Genomic DNA, 22241 nt, shown 5'->3' on the forward strand with positions numbered 1-22241 from the left:
AAAACTATGAATTAACACATATGGAATTATATACTTAACAAAAAAGTGTGAAACAACTGAAAATATGTCTTATATTCTAGGTTCTTCAAAGTAGCCACCTTTTGCTTTGATGACTGCTTTGCACACTCTTGGCATTCTCTTGATGAGCTTCAAGAGGTAGGCACCGGAAATGGTTTTCACTTCACAGGTGTGCCCTGTCAGGTTTAATAAGTGGGATTTCTTGCCTTATAAATTGGGTTGGGACCATCAGTTGTGTTGTGCAGAAGTCAGGTGGATACACAGCTGATAGTCCTACTGAATAGACTGTTAGAATTTGTATTATGGCAAGAAAAAAGCAGCTAAGTAAAGAAAAACGAGTGACCATCATTACTTTAAGAAATGAAGGTCAGTCTGTCCGAAAAATTGGGCAAACTTTGAAAGTGTCCCCAAGTGCAGTTGGAAAAACCATCAAGGCTACAAAGAAACTGGCTCACATGAGGACCGTCCCAGGAAAGGAAGACCAAGAGTCACCTCTGCTTCTGAGGATAAGTTTATCCAAGTCACCAGTCTCAGAAATCGCAGGTTAACCGCAGCTCAGATTAGAGACCAGGTCAATGCCACACAGAGTTCTAGCAGCAGACACATCTCTACAACAACTGTTAAGAGGAGAGTTTGTGCAGCCGGCCTTCATGGTAAAATAGCTGCTAGGAAACCACTGCTAAGGACAGGCAACAAGCAGAAGAGACTTGTTTGGGCCAAAGAACACAAGTAATGGACATTAGACCAGTGGAAATCTGTGCTTTGGTCTAATGAGTCTAAATTTGAGATCTTTGGTTCCAACCACCGTGTCTTTGTGCGACGCAGAAAAGGTGAACGGATGGACTCTACATGCCTGGTTCCCACCGTGAAGCATAGAGGAGGAGGTGTGATGGTGTGGGGGTGCTTTGCTGGTGACACTGTTGGGGATTTATTCAAAATTGATGGCATACTGAACCAGCGTGGCTACCACAGCATCTTGCAGCGGAATGCTATTCCATCCAGTTTGCGTTTAGTTGGACCATCATTTATTTTTCAACAGGACAATGACACCAAACACACCTCCAGGCTGTGTAAGGGCTATTTGACCAAGAAGGAGAGTGATGGGGTGCTACGCCAGATGACCTGGCCTCCACAGTCACCAGACCTGAACCCAATCGAGATGGTTTGGGGTGAGCTGGACCGCAGAGTGAAGGCAAAAGGGCCAACAAGTGCTAAGCATCTCTGGGAACTCCTTCAAGATTGTTGGAAGACCATTTCCGGTGACTACCTCTTGAAACTCATCAAGAGAATGCCAAGAGTGTGCAAAGCAGTCATCAAAGCAAAAGGTGGCTACTTTGAAGAACCTCGAATATAAGACATATTTTCAGTTGTTTCACACTTTTTTGTTAAGTATATAATTCCACATGTGTTAATTCATAGTTTTGATGCCTTCAGTGTGAATGTACAATTTTCATAGTCATGAAAATACAGAAAAATCTTTAAGTGAGAAGGTGTGTCCAAACTTTTGGTCTGTACTGTAAGTGAACAACATCTTCTTTATCTAACTTTGTCCACCACTCCATCTTGGCACTTATAGTCAGCGTGGTGTTAGTTTACTTCTCTTGCAATATTTACAAAAAAAAAAAATAATTTACCTAAAATGACATTTTAAGGAAAAAAAAACAATCAAATTGCTGTCCACTAGGTATCTCCCTTCTGTTTAATTTGCTGTCCACTGCCTGTTGTCAAAGTGTAATCCACCTCTATCAGCAGAGACACAGGAACCTGCTGACTTGAAAAGAGTGGACGGCAAGTTACAGAACATGAGAATTGGGACAGTTCCAGGACATCTTAGACTAGTATATGCACCAAAACCTACCACGCTCTAAGGTAGGCAGTAGGTAGCATTCACGCAGGCAATGCGGTTAGGTCCATACAGGTGCTGTTGCTTTCATAAAACTTCAAGGGATTCAAAATCTAAAACAGCCTATTCTGGGCACAAAGGTATCACAGCAAATAAACAGTTCATTTAGCAGGCCACCTACAGTAAGTCAGTGCAGGCTCACCAGAAAAGATTATAGTCCTGTCTCCCAAAGTAAACCTTTTACACAGAAAAGGAACAATCCCACTATTCTTGGTATCCCCTTCAGCCCAAGCAGCTTTCAGCGCCTAACAGAAGTGCTCAACTCCGGGCATAGTTCACACTGAATCGGGTGCGGCTTCCACATGGTTCTCTGCAGCTCCAACACACAAATTGCTCAGCTTTCCTAGCTGAACTCTACAGTCTCCATTCAGAGAGAGACCCTGGCATGTTTCTCTCTAAACTATAGCTCACATTTTGGCTGGTCACTTACCAGCAGCACACTCGACTCTGCTCGACATCTAGCAGACTGACACGCCTAGTGACCACAGGCCCTGGTTCTTAGTCAAAGAAAGTCAGGTGCATCTAATCAAGAGCTGCAGTGCTAGGATTTAACCAAGTCTTACCCGGCTTTGCTACAATGGGTAAATTTTTAATGAGTAACCGTCGTTTTAATTTTTATTTCATAAATCAATAGTACACATGAGAATAAGAAACTTTGTAATATATCTTAACAGAGAAAATCTGCTTCTCTCTTCTGGACTGATTGATCATTTTCAAAATTCTCAATTCATGGCTAAAATGTGTCTTCAGTGACTACGTTTTCTATTACTGAGATAGGAGATGACAGTTGGTCCTCACAAAGTCCTATGGAGAAGAGAGTGGGGAGGAGCGGGAGGAGATAGTGGTAGAGCTCCTCCCTTCTACCCATTTATTTCTACATAGAACCTTATGAGTACCAATTGTCATCTCTTACTTCAGTAATGCAACATTCTGTCTTCACGGCATACAGATTGTACCCGTGTATTGAAAATTTTAATAGTGAAAGATCAATCCAGGAAAAGAAGCAGATTGCTCTGATAAGATATAATACATAGTTGCTTATTTCCATGCGTACTGTTGATTTATGAAAAAAAAAATTAAGATGACAGTTACTCTAAGCTTTTGTCACGCTAGGTGTATGAAAGACTAAGTGCAACACGAAGAGAAGAGGGGAAGGGAGCCCAGACAGTAGGGTAAGGGGGAGTGGAGACCTCCTAGGCTGATCTGATATCACCCTGACTCCCCTATCATCCTTATATTGGTTTCTCACCAATCGCTGCACAGGAACCTAAGCCCTGTATATCCCTAGCGCTTGGCCCTGGATAGATAGGGAGGGGAGGGGATGAGCACTAGTCAGTCCCCACTAGCAATTAAAGACAACAAGGGAGACACACACGGGGAAAAGTAACTTAGCTTGAGCCAACTTCAGAGAGATACACCACACGTCCTCCTAGCACCAGAGAGGAAGTAAGCAGACTCCAACAGCTCCAAGCCAAACACAAGGGAACATGTGAATATCACTGTTCCCTCCCTGCAGCAAACTGAAAGTATTTAAACACCCAGGCCAGGGTGTCAATTAGCAGGAAAGAGGTAGTCACTGGGTCCTAGAGTGAGACAGATTCAAGAAGGTGTCTGTAATGCCAAAACAAAGAGATCTTCTGCAACCAACTGCAGGGAGACTGTCTGTCACATCTGACACACCTGTGACAGCTTTACTGATATGAAAATACAGGGTCGAACTCTTTAGTTAGAACTTTCTTGATTTATTTGTAACAATTGTATAAACTATAGATTTGCCAGAGCTCCTGCAGCAGATATTATCGGGTGACCTTGTTCCCAGGACAAACCTTTATTGACAATTGTTGCATTGTATTTCATTGTATTTCGACTTTTTACAAGAAAATGTCTTATTTAGCCGCCGACTCCAATAGAAGAAACTGCAACATTTTTTAAAGCAAGTTTTATTGATCTTCTGTCACCGTAAAGTTTAAGATGGTGTACAAGCAAGCGAGACAGTGCAGCTTATTATAAATGTGTCTCATTATATCATGCTGGGACCCAACTGTCCTCAAACTCCTCCATCCACTCGGGTCATCACAGGAGAGCCCAGTGTGATACAGGCACCGGTGCTAATGAAAGAACAGATACAAAATAGGTATCTTTCGGGTAGACGCATGCGATCAGCACGATACCTCAGTAGCCACAGGAAGAGGATGTAAAGTAGCAGGTCTGAGACACAAACTAGGAGACTTCTGATCTGAGAAAATAGCATGAGGCTCCCACAGCATCCAAGACACAGTGAGCAGCATGCGAACGCCTTTAATGAGTGCAAAGACAAATTATTGGAAGTGCATTACCCACATAGAAATTGGCGTATTCTGCTCCACTCAATGAGTGACATAATTATGGGTTTGGTAGATCAAGTGCTAGGAATGAAGGGAGACTTGATCCAAAAAGTAAAAGACCAGTTAAGTACCGAAAAAAAAAATAAGGAAAAGATTTGTATTTTGATTGGAAGCAAATCCCAGGTCACATGCCGACCAAAAATCAGCTCCTACTGATACAACAGCAACTCCGCACAGTAATGTCATCAGTATAACGATCATTTAGAATCAGAGTTACAATATTGTCCTAAAAGAAAACATCAACAACATAAAGTATATTTACTCACCATGCCCCATCCACCTCCGCTCCGCATCCAATGCTGCCCAGGTCACTCACCAGTCTACATGCTTCCTACTTCCAGACATGTGCCGCTGCGGGCAGTGATTGACTGCAGCAACACAGGTCCATCTGGCCAGAACAGGATATACAGAGACCGGAACAGGGCAGCTTTACAGAAGGAGTGGTGGATCAGTGAAGTATACTTTGTTTTATTATGCCGGGTGTTAGTGCTTTTAATTACCATAACAAAAATTGTTCACTCCACCTAAATATGAAAGTGTACATGTGCTCAAAGGGATTGTCCACCTTTGTGGACATTTTTTTCTTACTTAGATGCATTTTTGCAATTGGGCTTCATTAACAATTTTGCACCGTTTCCCTCTTATAGCCGCTGTATTACACTGTGTATTGCTGGCTACAGGAGGAGGTAACAGGGTCGGACACATTATCTTTATTTTATCAGATGTGTTGAGGACAAGAATTTGTGGCACTTGCTATTGTGGAGGTATGACAGGTTCTCCTCCTGCTCTTGTTCCTCACAGACTGCAGAGCTCTCCGGTCCATACAATGGCTGCTGGTGGAGGAGCAGTGACCAGACCTGTCCATCAGTGTCATCCAGTGGAAAACATCACATTAGAAAACTGCTTTTTTATTGGATAACACTGATGGACAGGTCTGGTCACTGCTCCTCCACCAGCAGCCATTTTATGGACCGGAGAGCTGCGCAGTCTGTGAGTAATAGTAAGTGCTACAAAATCATTTTCCCAACAAAATGATAAAATAAAGATAATGTGGCCGACCCCGATACCTCATTCAGCAGCCGGCAACAGACAGTGTAATACAGCGGCTGTAGGAGGCAAATGGTGGAAAATTTTTAATGAAACCTAACTGCTTTGTTTCAGGGAAGGGCAGAGTCTGTGACAGTGACCACAGACTTCGCCCCCCTAATGATGCTTTGTTTGAGTATCCCAGCATGCACTGGAATTCTCAAACTAATTGTCATCAGACAGGAAATAAGGAAAGAAACACAAAAGCCATTAGTGTAATTAGGGAATGATAGGGAATTTTTAAAGCAAGTACCGTATTTTTCGGACTATAAGACGCACTTTTTTCCTCCAAAATTTTGGAGGAAAGTTGGGGGTGCGTCTTATAATCCGAACATATGTTCTGTGGCTGTAGGTGGTGGGGGACTGGGGGTGAGTGGTAGCAGCGAAGGAGCGGGGCACAGGAGGCAGCAGCTGCCTGCTGCAGCCTACGCTGTGCCCGCTGCTAAAGAAAATGAATATTTCCTGCTCCCCATGCCCATGTGCATGGAGAGCAATGAATATTAATTTTCCTTAATAGCGCGCACACTGGAGCCGCAGAGCGGCTCCAGCTGTGGCCGGCGATCTGTGTGCCCGCTATTAAAGACCATGAATATTCACTAAAATCCACTCCCATGGGTTGTAGTGAAAATTCATAGACTTTAATAGCGGGCACATAGACCGCAAAGCGGCAGCAGGAGCCGAAGTGCGGCTACAGTGTGCGCGCTATTGAAAAGACTGAATGGTCACTGCTCCTCATGCACACAGTCACAGCGTGGGGAGCAGTGACTATTCTGGCACAGCACTTCACTGTGTCAGGGCGCATGGTAGGGACGCCATACGCGGCTCACACAGTGAGAGTGTTGGCAGCAGAGTGGTACGCAGCTCTGGAGGAGAGAGGAGGTGAGTATGATTGTTAATTTTTTTTGTGGGCAGCGTGATGGGGTTCAGGGGGTGCCATGCATATCAGGATGGGGGATTGGGATGCCAGGCATACCAGGATTGGGGATGAGGGCCATGTATACCAGGATGGGGATGAGGGCCACATGTACCAGGATGGGAATGAGGGCCACGTATACCAGGATGGGGATGAGGGCCATGTATACCAGGATGCGGGTGAGGGCCACATGTACCAGGATGGGAATGAGGGCCACGTATACCAGGATGGGGATGAGGGCCACGTATACCAGGAAGGAGGGGCCATACATACCAGGATGGAGGATATTAACAGAATTGGGGGACATCACGCCAATACCAGTGTCAACAGCAGACCCCCTCCCCCATAACAGGGCATCATGACCACATTTTTTGCTTACATTTTTTTTTCTATTTTTCTCCTCTAAAACCTAGGAGTGTCTTATGGACCAGTGCGTCTTTTAGTCCGAACAATACGGTATATTAGAAAATAGCTTAGAATTATGGGACTAAATAGATAGGGATTTAGGAGAAAAACGCTTTGCCTTCAGACCATCCCTTAAAGGGAAAAATAGGGATTTAGAAGAAAAATGCTTTGCCTTCAGACCATCCCTTAAAGGGAAAAATAGATTTGGTCCTCTGATCACCCACCTCCTCCATACATTCATAGAAAGATATTTCCTTATGTTCCCTCTTTTCTTTTCAGATCTGTAATTTTTATTGTATGTGGAGTCGTGAAGGAATTTTTCCCCTAATATGGAGCTTTTAGTGTCTGCCTCATGGGGTTTTTCCTTCCTCTGGATCAACATGTTAGGCTATAGGTTGCACTCGATATACTTAAGTCTACCTTCACCCTTAAAATCTATGAAACATTGGGCCCTATGTGTTAGAACTCTCCTGTTAGGTTTTTTTTAGTTTGCTGGTCACATGACCATTTTTGCCTATTTAATCCGGCTCCGCCCTCCTGGCCTTGTTGGACTTCATTGTATTTACTACTCTTGAGCTAGCTTGGTGCTCTGTTGCCGTTCTCTGTTAGTTTTGCTAGGTCTTCTGACCTCTATGCTTTTTGTTGTGTGTTTGTCTTTGACTGCTACTATTTCTGCTAGGAGGTGTCCAACTTATCCCAGTCCCTAGTTCTTGTAGGGATCCCTCCCTCACATCTATAGGTCTTCGTACAGACTAGCCGAGGACTTTAGCGGGTCTGATCGCAGGATCAGGTTCCCCGTTACATCGTAGGGATCTAGTTTAGTTCTATTGTAGGGACAGATCTCCTGTCTTTCCTTAGTCCCTGTAGCAGATCATAACAGTAAGTCCAGCCCTAAAAGAAAAAAAAAAAAAAAAAAAATTTCTCTAAGGAAAGACCTCCAGTTTTCCATCATGGTCTCGGTTCAAGATTTGGCTCAACGCTTGCAGGGACTCTCTCTGGAGGTGCCCAAGCTCCAACAACACGTGAGTAGCTGTTCTGGAGCACATTTTGTGGAACCAAAGGTACGTCTGCCTCATTTATTTTTTGGCGAACAACAAGATTTTTTTTCTTTTAAAAATGCTTGTTTATTGTATTTACGTTTGAGACCCGGATCCTCTGGTGATGAATCACAGCGCATAGGGTTCATAATGTCACTTTTGCGCAAAGATCCTCAGGGATGGGCCTTCTCTCTCCAACCTAGTGATCCGTGCTTTAGATCAGTGGATAGTTTTTTTTCTGCTTTGGGTTTGTTGTACGATGATCCTGATCGTGTCTCATCTGCTGAGTCTGAATTGAGACGTTTAGGGCAGGGATCAGGTAATGTGGAAAAATATTGTTCTCACTTCCGTCGGTGGTCTGCCCAGGTGGGGTGGAACGATTCAGCTTTGAAAAGCTTGTTTCTTGCAGGGCTAGGTGAAAGGGTTAAGGATTTACTGATTGCTTATCCCACACCTGGAAACTTGCAGGAAGCAATGCAATTAGCTATACGGGTGGACAGGAGACTGCGTGCAAGGGTTAATGAGAGCAAATCCTCTGCTATGTCAGCTCCGAGTCCTGAGAGGGTCTGTGCTGACAATGGAGAGCCGATGGAGATTGGGGCGATGGCACCCCGCTCTCAGGAAAAAGACCGCAGGCTTTCTGAAGGCTTGTGCTTCTATTGCGGAAATTCTGGTCATTTTATTAAGAACTGTGTGCTTCGTATGAAGAAAGAAAAAAAAATGGTCAGTCATGCACGTATTGCCTGTTTAAATTCTAAGGGAGTATTCCTATCTGCTACTACCGCTGCTCAGGATGAATTAATTGAATTTCGGGTATTTGTGGATTGTGGTTCTACTCTGAATGTGATTGATGGGGGATTCTTGGAAAAACTTAGATTAGAACCTAAAACTTTGTCATCCCCTATTGCTGTGGTTTCTGTTGATGGCTCTCCCTTGAAGAGTGTTACTCATAAGGTCTGTGAATTTCCCCTCACTATTAATGGTATTCATCAAGAGAATTTGGATTTGGTGGTATTGGATAATTTGCCTTCTCCAGTAATATTGGGCTTACCCTGGTTAAAATTGCACAATCCTGTACTGGATTGGTCTACCAATGAAATTAAGTCCTGGAGCCCTAAGTGTTATGACAAGTGTTGTAACGGACGTATTGCTGCGGTGGAAAAAGGGGAATTACCTGTACCTATTCAGGATTTTTGGAGAGTTTTTTCTGAGGAGGAGTCACAAATTTTGCCTCCCCATAGAGACTATGATTGTACCATTGAATTTGTCCCTGGAGCGACTCTTCCTAAAAGTCGTTTATTTAATCTTACTATTCCTGAGAGAAAGGCTTTGGAGGAATACATACAGACAAGCTTGGCCGCTGGTCACATTAGGCCTTCCAAGTCTCCTGTGGCTGTTGGATTTTTTTTTGTAAAAAAAAAAGATGGCGGTTTACGTCCTTGTCTGGACTTTCGTGAGATTAATAAAATTACTGTACGCAATCCTTACCCACTGCCATTGATTCCTGATTTATTTAACCAGTTAGTGGGGGCCAAGTGGTTCTCTAAAATTGATCTCCGGGGGGCATACAATTTGTTGCGCATGAAGGAGGGTGATGAATGGAGACTGCTTTTAACACTCCTGTGGGTCATTTTGAGAATCTGGTTATGCCTTTTGGTCTTACCAATGCTCCAACATTTTTTCAGAATCTTATTAATGACATCCTTAGACCTTTAATCGGCAAAAATGTGGTTGTGTATTTGGATGACATTCTGATTTATTCGCCTGATCTGGAGTCTCATTGGCGGAGCGTACGTGAGGTATTACAGTTATTAATGGACAATTCGCTTTTTGCTAAGCTGGACAAATGTGAGTTCGCTGTACAGAGAATTAGTTTTTTGGGCTACATTATCTCCAGTGAAGGTTTTGAGATGGACCCTGTTAAAGTTCAAGCTGTGCAGGAATGGCCTAGGCCTATTGGTTTGAAATCGATACAGAGGTTTTTGGGTTTCGCCAATTATTACAGAAAATTCATAAAAAAAATTTCTATTATTGTCAAACCGCTGACCGATCTCACCAGGAAAGGTGCTAATGCGGTTCAGTGGACTTCTGAGGCCATTGAAGCTTTTGTGTTTCTAAAGGAGAGGTTCACCTCTGCTCCCATCCTTATGCAGCCTGATGTGACTAAGCTGTTTTTGGTTGAGGTTGATGCTTCTTCGGTGGGGGTCGGTGCGGTGTTGTCTCAGGAAAACAAGGATGGAGTACATCCCTGTGCCTTTTTTTCAAAAAAATTTTCTGAGACTGAACTTAATTACGATATTGGTAATCGGGAATTGCTGGCTATTAAACTCTCATTTGAACACTGGCGTCACCTCTTGGAAGGTGCTGAATTTCCAATTCAGGTTTTCACTGATCATAAAAATCTGATCTATCTTGATGCTGCCAAGCGCTTGAATGCCCGTCAGGCTAGGTGGGCACTTTTTTTCTCGCGGTTTAATTTTTCCGTTACTTACATCCCGGGTACCAAGAATGTTAAAGCGGATGCTTTGTCTCGCAGCTTTTCTCCCATGGTCGGTGTTGAGGAGGAAGAGGAGAGCATTTTACAAGAAGGTGTTGTGATTGCTGCTTTGGACTCCGTTTTGGAGGATGAGATTCTTAAAGCTCAGGAGAATGCCCCATCTAACACTCCCCATGGGAGGTTGTTTGTGCCTAGGACCTTTAGGAGAGATCTGTTTGTTGAGTGTCATGAGTCTCGGTTGGCAGGTCATCCAGGAATTTCTGAGACCAAGAGACTTGTGGGTCGCAGTTTTTGGTGGCCTGGATGGCAGAAGGAAGTCATTAAGTGGGTGCGCCAATGTACTGTGTGTGCTAGATCCAAGTCTTCGCATGCTCCTGCTGCGGGGTTGCTTTGCCCTCTGGAGGTTCCTAGTGCACCTTGGACACATCTGGCTATGGACTTTATTACTGACCTTCCCCCCTCTGAAGGTTTCACGGTCATCTGGGTGGTCGTGGACCGTTTTAGCAAGATGTGTCACTTGGTTCCCTTCATCAAACTGCCTTGCGCTAAGACACTCGCTAAGGCCTTTGTCAAGGAAATTGTCAGACTACATGGTGTTCCTACTGACATTGTTTCTGATAGGGGACCTCAATTCGTGGCTCGTTTTTGGCGTGCCTTTTGTGACAGGTTGGGAGTTCATTTGTCGTTTTCATCTGGATATCATCTGAGTCTAATGGCCAGACAGAAAGGAAGAACCAGGATGTTGAGCAGTTCTTGCGTTGTTTTGTGGCAGACAATCAAGAGGGGTGGTCTGAGTTTCTGCCACTTGCTGAATTTGCTCTTAACAACCATACATCCTCTTCTGCTGGGTGTTCGCCTTTTTTTTGTTGTTCTGGGAGACATCCGTCTTTTGGGTCATTCTCCAAATTGGTTTCGGCTGTGCCTGAGGAGGAGAGTTTTTCCGGTGATTTGGAGAGAGTTTGGACGGATGTGCGTGGTAATCTTCAGGAGGCTAACAAAAAATCTAAGAGGTACTTTGATAGGAAACGGCAAGAGGTTTTGTTTGCTGTTGGTGACCTGGTTTGGTTGTCCTCTAAGAATCTGCGATTGAGGATTCCTTCTAAAAAATTGGGTCCCAAGTTCGTAGGGCCCTTTAAGGTGCTTCAGATAGTTAACCAATCTGCTGTTAGGTTGGAGGTTCCTACGTCCTGGAAGATTAACCCGGTGTTTCATGTTTCTCTGTTGAAAAAAGCTGATGTGTCGGATGGTGACGCCTCTGCCACTGTTCCTCCGTTGGTGGAGGACGGGGAATATGAAATTTCCCGCATCCTAAATTCTAGACGATATAGAGGGAGTTTGCAGTATCTCGTCGCTTGGAAGGGTTTCGGACCTGAGGATAACTCATGGGTGAGGGCGGATGATGTTTCTGCTTCCAGACTTGTCAGAGCTTTTCACAGGAGGTTTCCTGGTAAGCCTGGGCCTAGGGGATCCGGAGGATCCTCTTAGAAGAGGGGGTACTGTTAGAACTCTCCTGTTAGGTTTTTTTTAGTTTGCTGGTCACATGACCATTTTTGCCTATTTAATCCGGCTCCGCCCTCCTGGCCTTGCTGGACTTCATTGTATTTACTACTCTTGAGCTAGCTTGGTGCTCTGTTGCCATTCTCTGTTAGTTTTGCTAGGTCTTCTGACCTCTATGCTTTTTGTCGTGTGTTTGTCTTTGACTGCTACTATTTCTGCTAGGAGGTGTCCAACTTATCCCAGTCCCTAGTTCTTGTAGGGATCCCTCCCTCACATCTATAGGTCTTCGTACAGACTAGCCGAGGACTTTAGCGGGTCTGATCGCAGGATCAGGTTCCCCATTACATCGTAGGGATCTAGTTTAGTTCTATTGTAGGGACAGATCTCCTGTCTTTCCTTAGTCCCTGTAGCAGATCATAACACTATGTCCACATGGTGTCAGCTCGGATTGTCACACAAAGGCAAGGTTACTTATCACTCAGAGTTAGAATCCCCAACATGGCAACATGCTAGTTCAGAAGGAAACATGATGTTCGCCTTATCTCAAGTTGAAGTTCCAAATAAATATTTAACTAATGGAATCTATTCTTATATATAGCATAAAAAGAATAAGTATACGCATAGACTTCAGGTAAAGAGCGAATGTTGTCCCTATCTTCATAAAGGGGAAGAAGGTGGACCCAAGGAACTATAGGCCTGTTAGCCTTACTTTTATACCAGGAAAGATATTTGAAAAAAATTATTAAACAACATGTATACAAGTACCTTTATGAGAATGAAGTGATTAACCAGAGCCAGCATGGGTTTGTAACTAGTCATATCAGACTAACTTAATTACCTTCTATGACAGAATCATTGACTGGGTGGATCAGGGCAATGCAGTAGATATAGTATATCTTGACTTCAGCAAAGCATTTGACAAAGTATCTCATAACATCCTTATTGAAAAAATGACCAACTATGGAATGAACAAAGCAACTGTTAGGCTGTGTGCCCACGATGCGTTTTTTAAGCGTTTCCGCAGCAGCAAAAACGCTGCAGAAACGCTTAAAAAATGCATGGTAGAAGGCCTGCCATGTTCCCCAATGATAATCCGCATGTGCTGTGCACATGCTGCGGAAATTTCCGCCACGGATTATCATTGCGGAAAAAAAAGCAACACTATCAATTATTTTGCGGAAGTGCGGCGTTTTCGCCGACATTGACATGCATTGGAACGCATGGATTACGCATCATTGCATATGTAGATGCGCATTCCATGCGTTCCAATGTGCGGCTGGTACCCGGGTGTGGAGGAGAGGAGATTCTCCTCCAGACCCGGGTACCATAGAACTTGTAAAAAAAAGAATAAAATAAAAAATATATGTTATATTTACCTTCTGATGGACCCCGGTGCGCTCGTCCTCCCATGCCTGAAGATCGCGTTGGACTAAAGGACCTGCGCTGACGTCATAGTCATGTGAGGGGTCACGCGATGCTGACGTCGGCAGGTCCTTCAGTGTACCGCGATCTGCCGGCAGCCAGGACGGTGAAGCAAGACTGCGGGGGCCATCGGAAGGTAAGTATAGATTTATTTTTTATTTTTTGACATTCTCTCGGGTCACAGTATATAAATCCATGCCGTTTGCATGGATTTATATAGTGTGACCTAGTTGTCAAGCACTTTCCAAGTGATGCTAAAATCGCTTGGAAAGCGCTTGTCAACCCGCATGCGGAAATGCATGTGAAGAACGCTTCACATCCGCATGTCCCTGGCAGGAAAAACGCATGTACAATCCGCATGTACAATCCACATGTACAATCCGCATGTACAATCTGCATGCGCTTTTTCTGCCAGGGGAGATGCAGAAATGCTCAGGAAAAATCCGGAACATTTCTGCATCGTGGGCACATAGCCTAAGGTGGATTCATAACTGGTTTAGAGATCAGACCCAAAGAATGGTCATAAATGGTTGCATATCCAGTTGGAAGAATGTCTCAAGTAGAGTACCACAAGGCTCTGTCCTGGGCCCTGTGTTGTTCAACATCTTTATCAATGATTCAGATGAAGGAATTTAGGGTAAACTGCTTAAATGTGCTGATGACACAAAGTTAGGAGGGATAACTAATACTAGAGAAGAGAGAGAGAGGATTCAAAAAGATCTAAACAAACTGGAACTATGGACAGCAACTAACAGAATGGTTTTTAATAGGGAGAAATGCAAAGTCCTACATCGGGACAAGAAAAATGAAAAAAGCATATACAGAATGGGAGGAATAGGATTACGCAACAGCACGTGTGAAAAATCCTAGGTATACTAATAGATCACAGACTAAACATGAGTCAACAGTGTGATGCAGCAGCAAAAAAGGCAAACAATTCTGGATTGCATTAACAGAAGCATAGAGTCTAGATCATGTGAAGTAATTATCCCCCTCTACTCCTCTTTGGTCAGACTTCATCTGGAATACTGTGTCCAGTTCTGGGCACCACATCTTAAAAAAGACATGAAGAAACTGGAGCACGTTCAGAGAAGAGCTATCAGGATGGTGACAATGTCCTATGAGGAACGGTTAGAGGATTTGGGAATGTTTAGCTTGCAAAAAAAAGACTGAGAGGAGACTTAATAGCTGTCTACAAATATCTCAAGGACTCTCACAGTGTAGAGGGATCAGCTTTATTCTCATTTGCACATGGTAACACGAGAAGAAATGGGATGAAACTGAAAGGGAGAAGATACAAAATCTACAGTGAGGGTGATCAATGAGTGGAACAGGCGGCCACGAGAGGTGGTGAGTTCTCCTTCAATGGAAGTCTTCAGAGGCTGGACAGACATCTGTCTGAGATGGTTTAGTGAATCCTGCATTGAGCAGGGGGTTGGACCAGATGACCCAGGAGGTCCCCTCCAACTCTAACATTCTAGGATTTTATGATACTATGATTCATACACATGATAGATCTGTGTGCACACTGCCTGTTTTGAGTCCCTATGTCTCCATATTATGTTGGTGCTGGTGTATGGTCTTGTGTTGGAGAGATTTTCTTCTATAAAAATAATGCATCTAAAAGACAAATCAGCGGTGTACCTACAATGAAGGAAGACCACCCAGCTCTTATGGGGCCGGTGAGGTGCCGAACTAGCTTTGAAACATGGCTCTTATTCTTTCCCAATGATTCTGTATGAATCTGAGGTCTGAGGTTGTAAGACCCCAAACATCTAAAAACACAACGCTATGAATATGTTCAGCTCAGGATTGCACAGAACTGTAAATATAACTGTCGGATATTATATGTATCCGATATTATATCAAACTGAGGATTTAAATGTTTTCCCAAAATTTTGTTATCAGACAAAAAACAAACTTTTTCTGCAAAGATCAGACCACAGACTGTGTGATCTAGCTTTTGTATTATTCGCTCGTCTACTCACATACCTGTTCCGGATATTTGCTCCCAACAATTTCTGCCACTGTATTGAATGAATCGGCGTCCGGATGCTGGATCGCTCCCATATTGAGATTGACAACAATTTTAACACTGCGGGTTGCCAGTCGAGCCAAGAGTTCAGCATCTTCAATTGTAATGCAGGCGGTGGGGATCTTTTGAACACCGCTCTCATAATCCTGCCATCCTGTGTGCGGGCTGCAAGAGAAATAGTTGTCTGTTCATCTAAATGAATGTAACAACAACGTGATATATGATATTACAGCTAATATCAGCTAATTACAGCTAATTACTGAGCTAATCATAATGTAGAGACAGAGACCCTGATTCCAGCGATGCGTCACTAACTGGGCTGCTTAGTGTAATTTTGATAAAATCAGTGTTTTATCTGCAGGATATTATCACTAGAGGACTAGTAAACCTGCTGCCACGTAGTCCTCCATATTCATGTGCTCTGTAACCTCGTCCACACCACTGATTGGCTGCTTTCTGCCTATACACAGTGTACACAGAAAGCTGCCAATCAATTGTGTGGGCGGGGTTATACAGAGCTCAGCATTCAGAGATCTATAGCAGATAAAACACTGATTTTATCAAAATGATATCAAGTAGCCAAGTAAGTGACACATAACTGGAATCAGGGCCTTTGCCCCTATATTATGCTGCTCTCAGATGGGGTAGCAAAAACCCAGTGATAGATTCCCTTTAATATGGGGTAATTAGCATCTGCCTAATGTTTTTTTTTGCCTTCCTCTGGATCAACATGTTAGGCTATAGGTTGAAATTAAAGGACTTGTGTCTTTTTTCAACCTTAAAACTATCAAACTATGAATAATAATACAATAGCAAAACACAATAAAACATCTACAATCTGATAGCAAACATTCCTAAAATGTTAACAGACTGGCAATTGCTTCTATTCTAGAAGGCAAAATAATTTGGAATCTTAAACACCCCCACAAGAAAATAAAGCGGGAATAACCAATCTGGGAAATATGAAATTAAGAAATTATAGGTGGAAAACTGTAAATGGAAACAGAAAGACAGATTAGGCTGTACAGTGACCCCAGGAGTAGTTACAGGGACTTTTCCTCATGTTATCACCCCTTTTAATAATCAAGGTAGATATTGTGGATGTTCTCTCCCCTTACAGATCTCTTCCATACATTTTCTACTATTGTTCATCTTCTCAGAATGCTGTATAATCTCCCAGGATCTACTGGTCCAAGGGACTTTTAAAGTAAAAGTAATAAAAAGACAAATTATCATAAAGCAACTTGTGTATAATGCGTCTTACACACATAATAAAAAGGTAGGAAATCATCCTACATAGGAAGAATATATATACATACTGTATATATATATATATATATATATACAGTGCCTACAAGTAGTATTCAACCCCCTGCAGATTTAGCTGGTTGACACATGCGGAATTAACTTGGCATTGTGACATTTGTACTGTAGATCAGCCTGGAAGTGGGAAATGCACTGCAGCAAATTTTTTTTTTTTTTTTTTTTTTAAAAACGTTAAAAGTTAATTCAGAGTGTCATTTATTATTCAACCCCTCAAACCACAAGAATTCTGTTTGGTCCCCCTAAAGTATTAAGAAGTAGTTCAGGCACCAAGAATAATGAGCTTCACATGTGTGGATTAAAGATCTCTTTTGCCAGCCTTTTCTGACTATTTAAGACCTTCCCCAAACTTGTGAACAGCACTCAGACATGGTCAACATGGGAAAGACAAAGGAGCATTCCAAGGCCATCAGAGACAAGATCGTGGAGGGTCACAAGGCTGGCAAGGGGTACAAAACCCTTTCCAAGGAGTTGGGCCTACCTGTCTCCACTGTTGGGAGCATCATCCGTAAGTGGAAGGCTTATGGAACTACTGTTAGCCTTCCACGGCCAGGACAGCCTTTGAAAGTGTCCTCCCGTGCCGAGGCCAGGCTTGTCCGAAGAGTCAAGGCTAACCCAAGGACAACAAGGAAGGAGCTCCGGGAAGATCTCATGGCAGTGGGGACATTGGTTTCAGTCAATACCATAAGTAACGTACTCCACCGCAATGGTCTCCGTTCCAGACGAGCCTGTATGGTACCTTTACTTTCAAAGAGTCATGTCAAGGCTCGTCTACAGTTTGCTCATGATCACTTGGAGGACTCTGAGACAGACTGGTTCAAGGTTCTATGGTCTGATGAGACCAAGATCGAGATCTTTGGTGCCAACCACACACGTGACGTTTGGAGACTGGATGGCACTGCATACGACCAAGGATACCATCCCTACAGTCAAGCATGGTGGTGGCAGCATCATGCTGTGGGGCTGTTTCTCAGCCAAGAGGCCTGGCCATCTGGTCCGCATCCATGGGAAGATGGATAGCACGGCCTACCTGGAGATTTTGGCCAGGAACCTCCGCTCCTCCATCAAGGATCTTAAGATGGGTCGTAATTTCATCTTCCAACAAGACAACGACCCAAAGCACACAGCCAAGAAAACCAAGGCCTGGTTCAAGAGGGAAAAAGTCAAGGTGTTGGAGTGGCCTAGTCAGTCTCCTGACCTTAACCCAATTGAAAACTTGTGGAAGGAGCTCAAGAATAAAGTCCACATGAGACACCCAAAGAACCTAGATATCTTGGAGAAGATCTGCATGGAGGAGTGGGCCAAGATAACTCCACAGACCTGTGCCGGCCTGATCAGGTCTTATAAAAGACGATTATTAGCTGTAATTGCAAACAAGGGTTATTCCACAAAATATTAAACATAGGGGTTGTATAATAATTGACCCACACTTTTATGTTTAAAATTTAGTAAAATTCAACTGAGCAACATAACTTTTTGGTTTGTAAGATTTATGCTTCTGTTCATAAAACCTACTCCCGTTTGCAGTTTGAAGGCTCTAACTTATTTGCATCTTATCAAACCAGCTAAATCTGCAGGGGGTTGAATACTACTTGTAGGCACTGTATATATATATATATATATATATATATATATATATATATATATATATATATATATACTGTATATATATATTTGTATATAAATAATGTAACATAACAGGACAAACATCTTTAGTCCTATCTACAATTCAGCTTTGCCGCAGAATGAATCTATTAAGCAGACAAGAAAGAAATCAGCATAAAAGCGTTCATCCATAAGGACGTGAATCCTCACAAAATGAGCTGAATTAAAAAAAAAAACAGAGCAGGCACTTTGTGACTTGATATTTAGTAAGTTAATTGAAGGCAGGCATTACTTTCGGAAAATTTTATTATAAAACAGTTTACTGTAGAAGAATCCTGACTGTGCTAATAGAGGCAATGTGTTCCTGCAAAATAATATCCCATTAAAAGAAAATTAATTGAAAAATTGTCAAGTTACAGAAGATCGCCAAACTCCTTTCCTGTGCAGAAACTTTATGACTTATACTTCGAGCATGTGATATAACCCTGACGAGAAAGACAGTTTTCACATTTTTGACAAACTAAAAATAACCTATCATTTAAAAAAAAAATCATATTGCACCGCCATGCCCATATATTTTCTGAAAAGAGACACCTGGCACCTTTCCAAGACGTTCAATGTCGGATCAAATAATGGAAGGAGAAATAATTTCTCTTATATGTATTTTTATGATAAACATCAGTGAATCTCAGCAATCTCAGAAAGGGGATGATAACTGAAATAAATGGAGTAGGGGCAGCTAAAGCATTCCTTAAAGGGGTTGTCTGGTCATATGATATTGATGACTTATCCTGAAGACAGGTCATTCATATCAGATCGGTGTGGGTCTGACTCCTGGCACCCTAACCCCATCAGCTGTTATTGGCTACAGCAGCAGTCGGATGCGAATAGTGAACAGAGCTGCACTGTGCTGTTGAGTGTTGCAGATCAGCTCCTATTCTAAAGAATAGTAGCTAATCCGCAGTACCTAGCAAAAGAATAGGAGCTAATCCACAGTACCTTGCAAAAGAATAGGAGCTAATCCGCAGTACCCGGCTGTGGCTGCCAGTGGAGGCAATAGCAGGAAATTAGTAGGGGTGTAGAGTGTTGGTTCTGCTACTGATGACTTATCCAAAGGATAACTAAATATAAAATATTATTTATTGGCCATGTAATAAGATATCCTTGTGTATTATGCAACCCAGCTAAAGGAAGAGGACATTGCTGCTTCTACATGGTTAATCTGAGTCTCCCACTAGATACACTCATAGCCCCCAGCAGCCACAGTGAACCCTTAGTTTTGCCTATAACTCTGATCATCTCTTCCCTAAGGTGTCACATCTTAAGATTAGAATCCCTCTTTCCCTTTTGATTTATTCCTTTTGTATTATATTCATTGTTTTATTTCAGTTTATATTCACAGACATGCTAGATGGCAGAATGTCCATACTTATTTGATGAATATTTGTTTCACTGATAGGTTTATCGCAGATGGGAAATTGAATACCACGCTGTTCTTATATCATATGGATCTGGGAGCTCTTTTAACATTTTACACTGCACCTTTAGGATGACTGATTTGTCAAAATTGTTGTCCTACAATGTTTATCTTTATTTTACCTTTGTTTATGCAACATATGTATTTTCCCACATGATCGGGACTCCGGTCGCACCCCTTAGGCCTTGTTTCTATGCGCCGGCGTCTTTGCAGCAAATACTTCATGTGCTGTAAGATGGCTAGTGAGTCACCAGCTACTAATTCAGAAGCTCTGGAGAGGGACAGAAGCGCACACAAAGTAGGGCAATACCGTCTGGTAAGGGCTAGGTCTAATCAATGGTAGCATTCACCTAAAGGTGTTGTGTACAGGCACAACACCTATAAAAGCGTGGAAAGCTGCTGCTGCTGCCCCGTGGATGGAGAAAAAGGTTCTTCCAGAGGTATAATGGCAAAAATGGAAGCTGGCACATTTAGACGAGCTGAGCTGCAGGAATGAAGAGCCTTGGGATTCCAATACGGTTTTTAATAATATTAAGGTGTGGACTTTTCCCACAAGTCCTGATGTCATGAGCTCCATAGGAAAAGACAATAGGCTCTAGCTACAGAGACCTTCAATCTCTCTGGGTCACTTTCCTTACTGCCCCCCTGGTCGAGCCCAAGTCCCCACCCCTGTTCTTTCCCAGCTAAGAGCTCCCAAAACGAAAATGGGCCATATGTCCTTACTGGATAAACCTAGGAAGCTGGTCCTGGTGTCATCGGACCCAGCCGGGCTCCTGCTACACGTGGATGCCAATCATCGAGGTCCTAGGGGCCACTGCAGGGCTGTGCTGGGTATCTCCTTTTCCTTATACGCTGGACTATGTTTAAAACTAGGGTTACATTCCCCATCCCCTCAGGTTTCCAACAATCTATTTTGTGTATCACTGAGATGAATCGTTTACCCATAACTCGCTGTTAAATTATAGTTTCTCACACAAAGGACCGCATGGCTGGGCAGTAGCAGCTTCCCAGCTGCTGGTGGGGGTTTTGTCACTCACGGCCTGTCGGCCTCCTCCTTTGCAAGCTGCAGTGTATTCAAAAGAGTCGGATTACACTGTGCATGGAGATCTCTCTAAAACCTGCCAAACAGGTCACAGTGATTGACATGGGCTTGTCTTGAATATTCTTCACACCACCTTTTGCTTTCATCACTGCCTGAACCCTTCTGGCCATGCTCTCAATCAGATTTAAACATGTATTGACTGACATCTGATCCCAGGTCTCTTTTACATATTCCCAAAGTTGGTACATACTGGTCGACACACTTGGGTATGTATACAGTTTTTTCTTCAAGTCTACCAGCAAGTGTTCAATTAAGTTGAGGTCTGGGAACTGTGGGGGCCAATACAGCACCTCTACTTCATTGTTATTGCACCATTTCTTCGCCAATCTCGAAGTATGCTTTGGGTCATTGTCCTGCTGGGACACTATGTCGTCCTTTTCATACCGATAGTACTCGAGTGTACGAAGTAATTTGTCTTGTAGGATACTCACATATAGTTCAGCATTAAGACCACCATTGATTCTGGTCAAGTATCCTTTGGCTGTGAAACAATCCCATATCATCAGGCTTCTTCCACCAAACTTGACAGTACCTTCAATTTCTCCATCCGTTAGTCTCTTTTTCCCCATATTTCTTCCAGACCCTTTTCCACCCATCAGTCTAGGTACTTTCAGCTGAATTACATCTAATGTAGTGTACTTAATTATATGTACCAAATGTCTAGCTGGGGGTCTGTATGTAGGGGAGACAGGGCAAAAACTTAGGACAAGCATGAATCATCATCGCCACACAATAAAAGAAAAAAGAATAGATCTACCTCTAGCCAAGCATTTTTGTTCCCCTAATCACAGCATAAAAGACATGAAATTACTGATATTAAAAGGTAACTTCAAATCTCAAAGAGAAAGAAGAATCTCAGAATATAAACTGATGATGACCTTTGACACTTTCAGAGCAGTAATGAATGTGTCGCATGGATTTATGTCATTCTACATCAACTAAGGAATGTGTTCCTCAGACTTGTGAGGCCATCATAACACTGGACCTAGTCACAGGACAATAAAACCTTCACACTCCTTATCTATTAACTGCTAAAATATTTATAGCCTGAACTGTTTATCTCTCCCATAATAACTCTGCTTTTCGTCACCTGTCTTATATATTGCATTAATTCTGTGTCTTATTGTGTATAAATATGTGACTTTTCTGATTTTGTGTGACTTTTCTGATTTTGTGGTATACTAGCCTGATGAAGAGACCTGCGTAGTCTCGAAAGCTTGCAATTTGTTACCATCTTTTCAGTTAGCCATTAAAAGGTATCAACCACTGAGGACTCTCAAATCTAAGTACTTTTTTACAAACTCGAGCCAACGCTTCTCATTGAATTGATAGTGATATTAAAGTAAAGGCTTCTTCACCTTTCTTTGAGCCACCATTCAAGACTTCTGTAAAATGCGTTGAACAGTGCTTGCAAGGATGTCTATGATCTCACTATTACGAAGCATACGAGTCACCTCCACTGCAGTGTTTGTCGCACCAGAACTAATAGACCTTGTGATGAGCCAATATTTTGCCTGGACGTCCACCTCTTGGCTTT

The 22241-nt window shown here is 42.8% G+C and overlaps 1 protein-coding gene across 1 annotated transcript in view; it reads right to left on the minus strand.

Moving 5' to 3' along the window:
- The window catches only part of CPQ (carboxypeptidase Q), a 727454-nt gene that overhangs the window by 467884 nt on the left and 237329 nt on the right, over positions 1 to 22241 (minus strand). The window contains exon 4 of the mRNA XM_073679639.1: positions 15155 to 15362. Within this exon, the coding sequence (XP_073535740.1) occupies positions 15155 to 15362 (208 nt within the window). The remainder of the gene's footprint in view (positions 1 to 15154; positions 15363 to 22241) is intronic.

This window comes from Phyllobates terribilis, unplaced genomic scaffold (genome assembly GCF_046119375.1).
Source record: "Phyllobates terribilis strain yellow unplaced genomic scaffold, ASM4611937v1 Scaffold_4__5_contigs__length_816908805, whole genome shotgun sequence".
Classification (NCBI taxonomy): Eukaryota; Metazoa; Chordata; class Amphibia; order Anura; family Dendrobatidae; genus Phyllobates; species Phyllobates terribilis.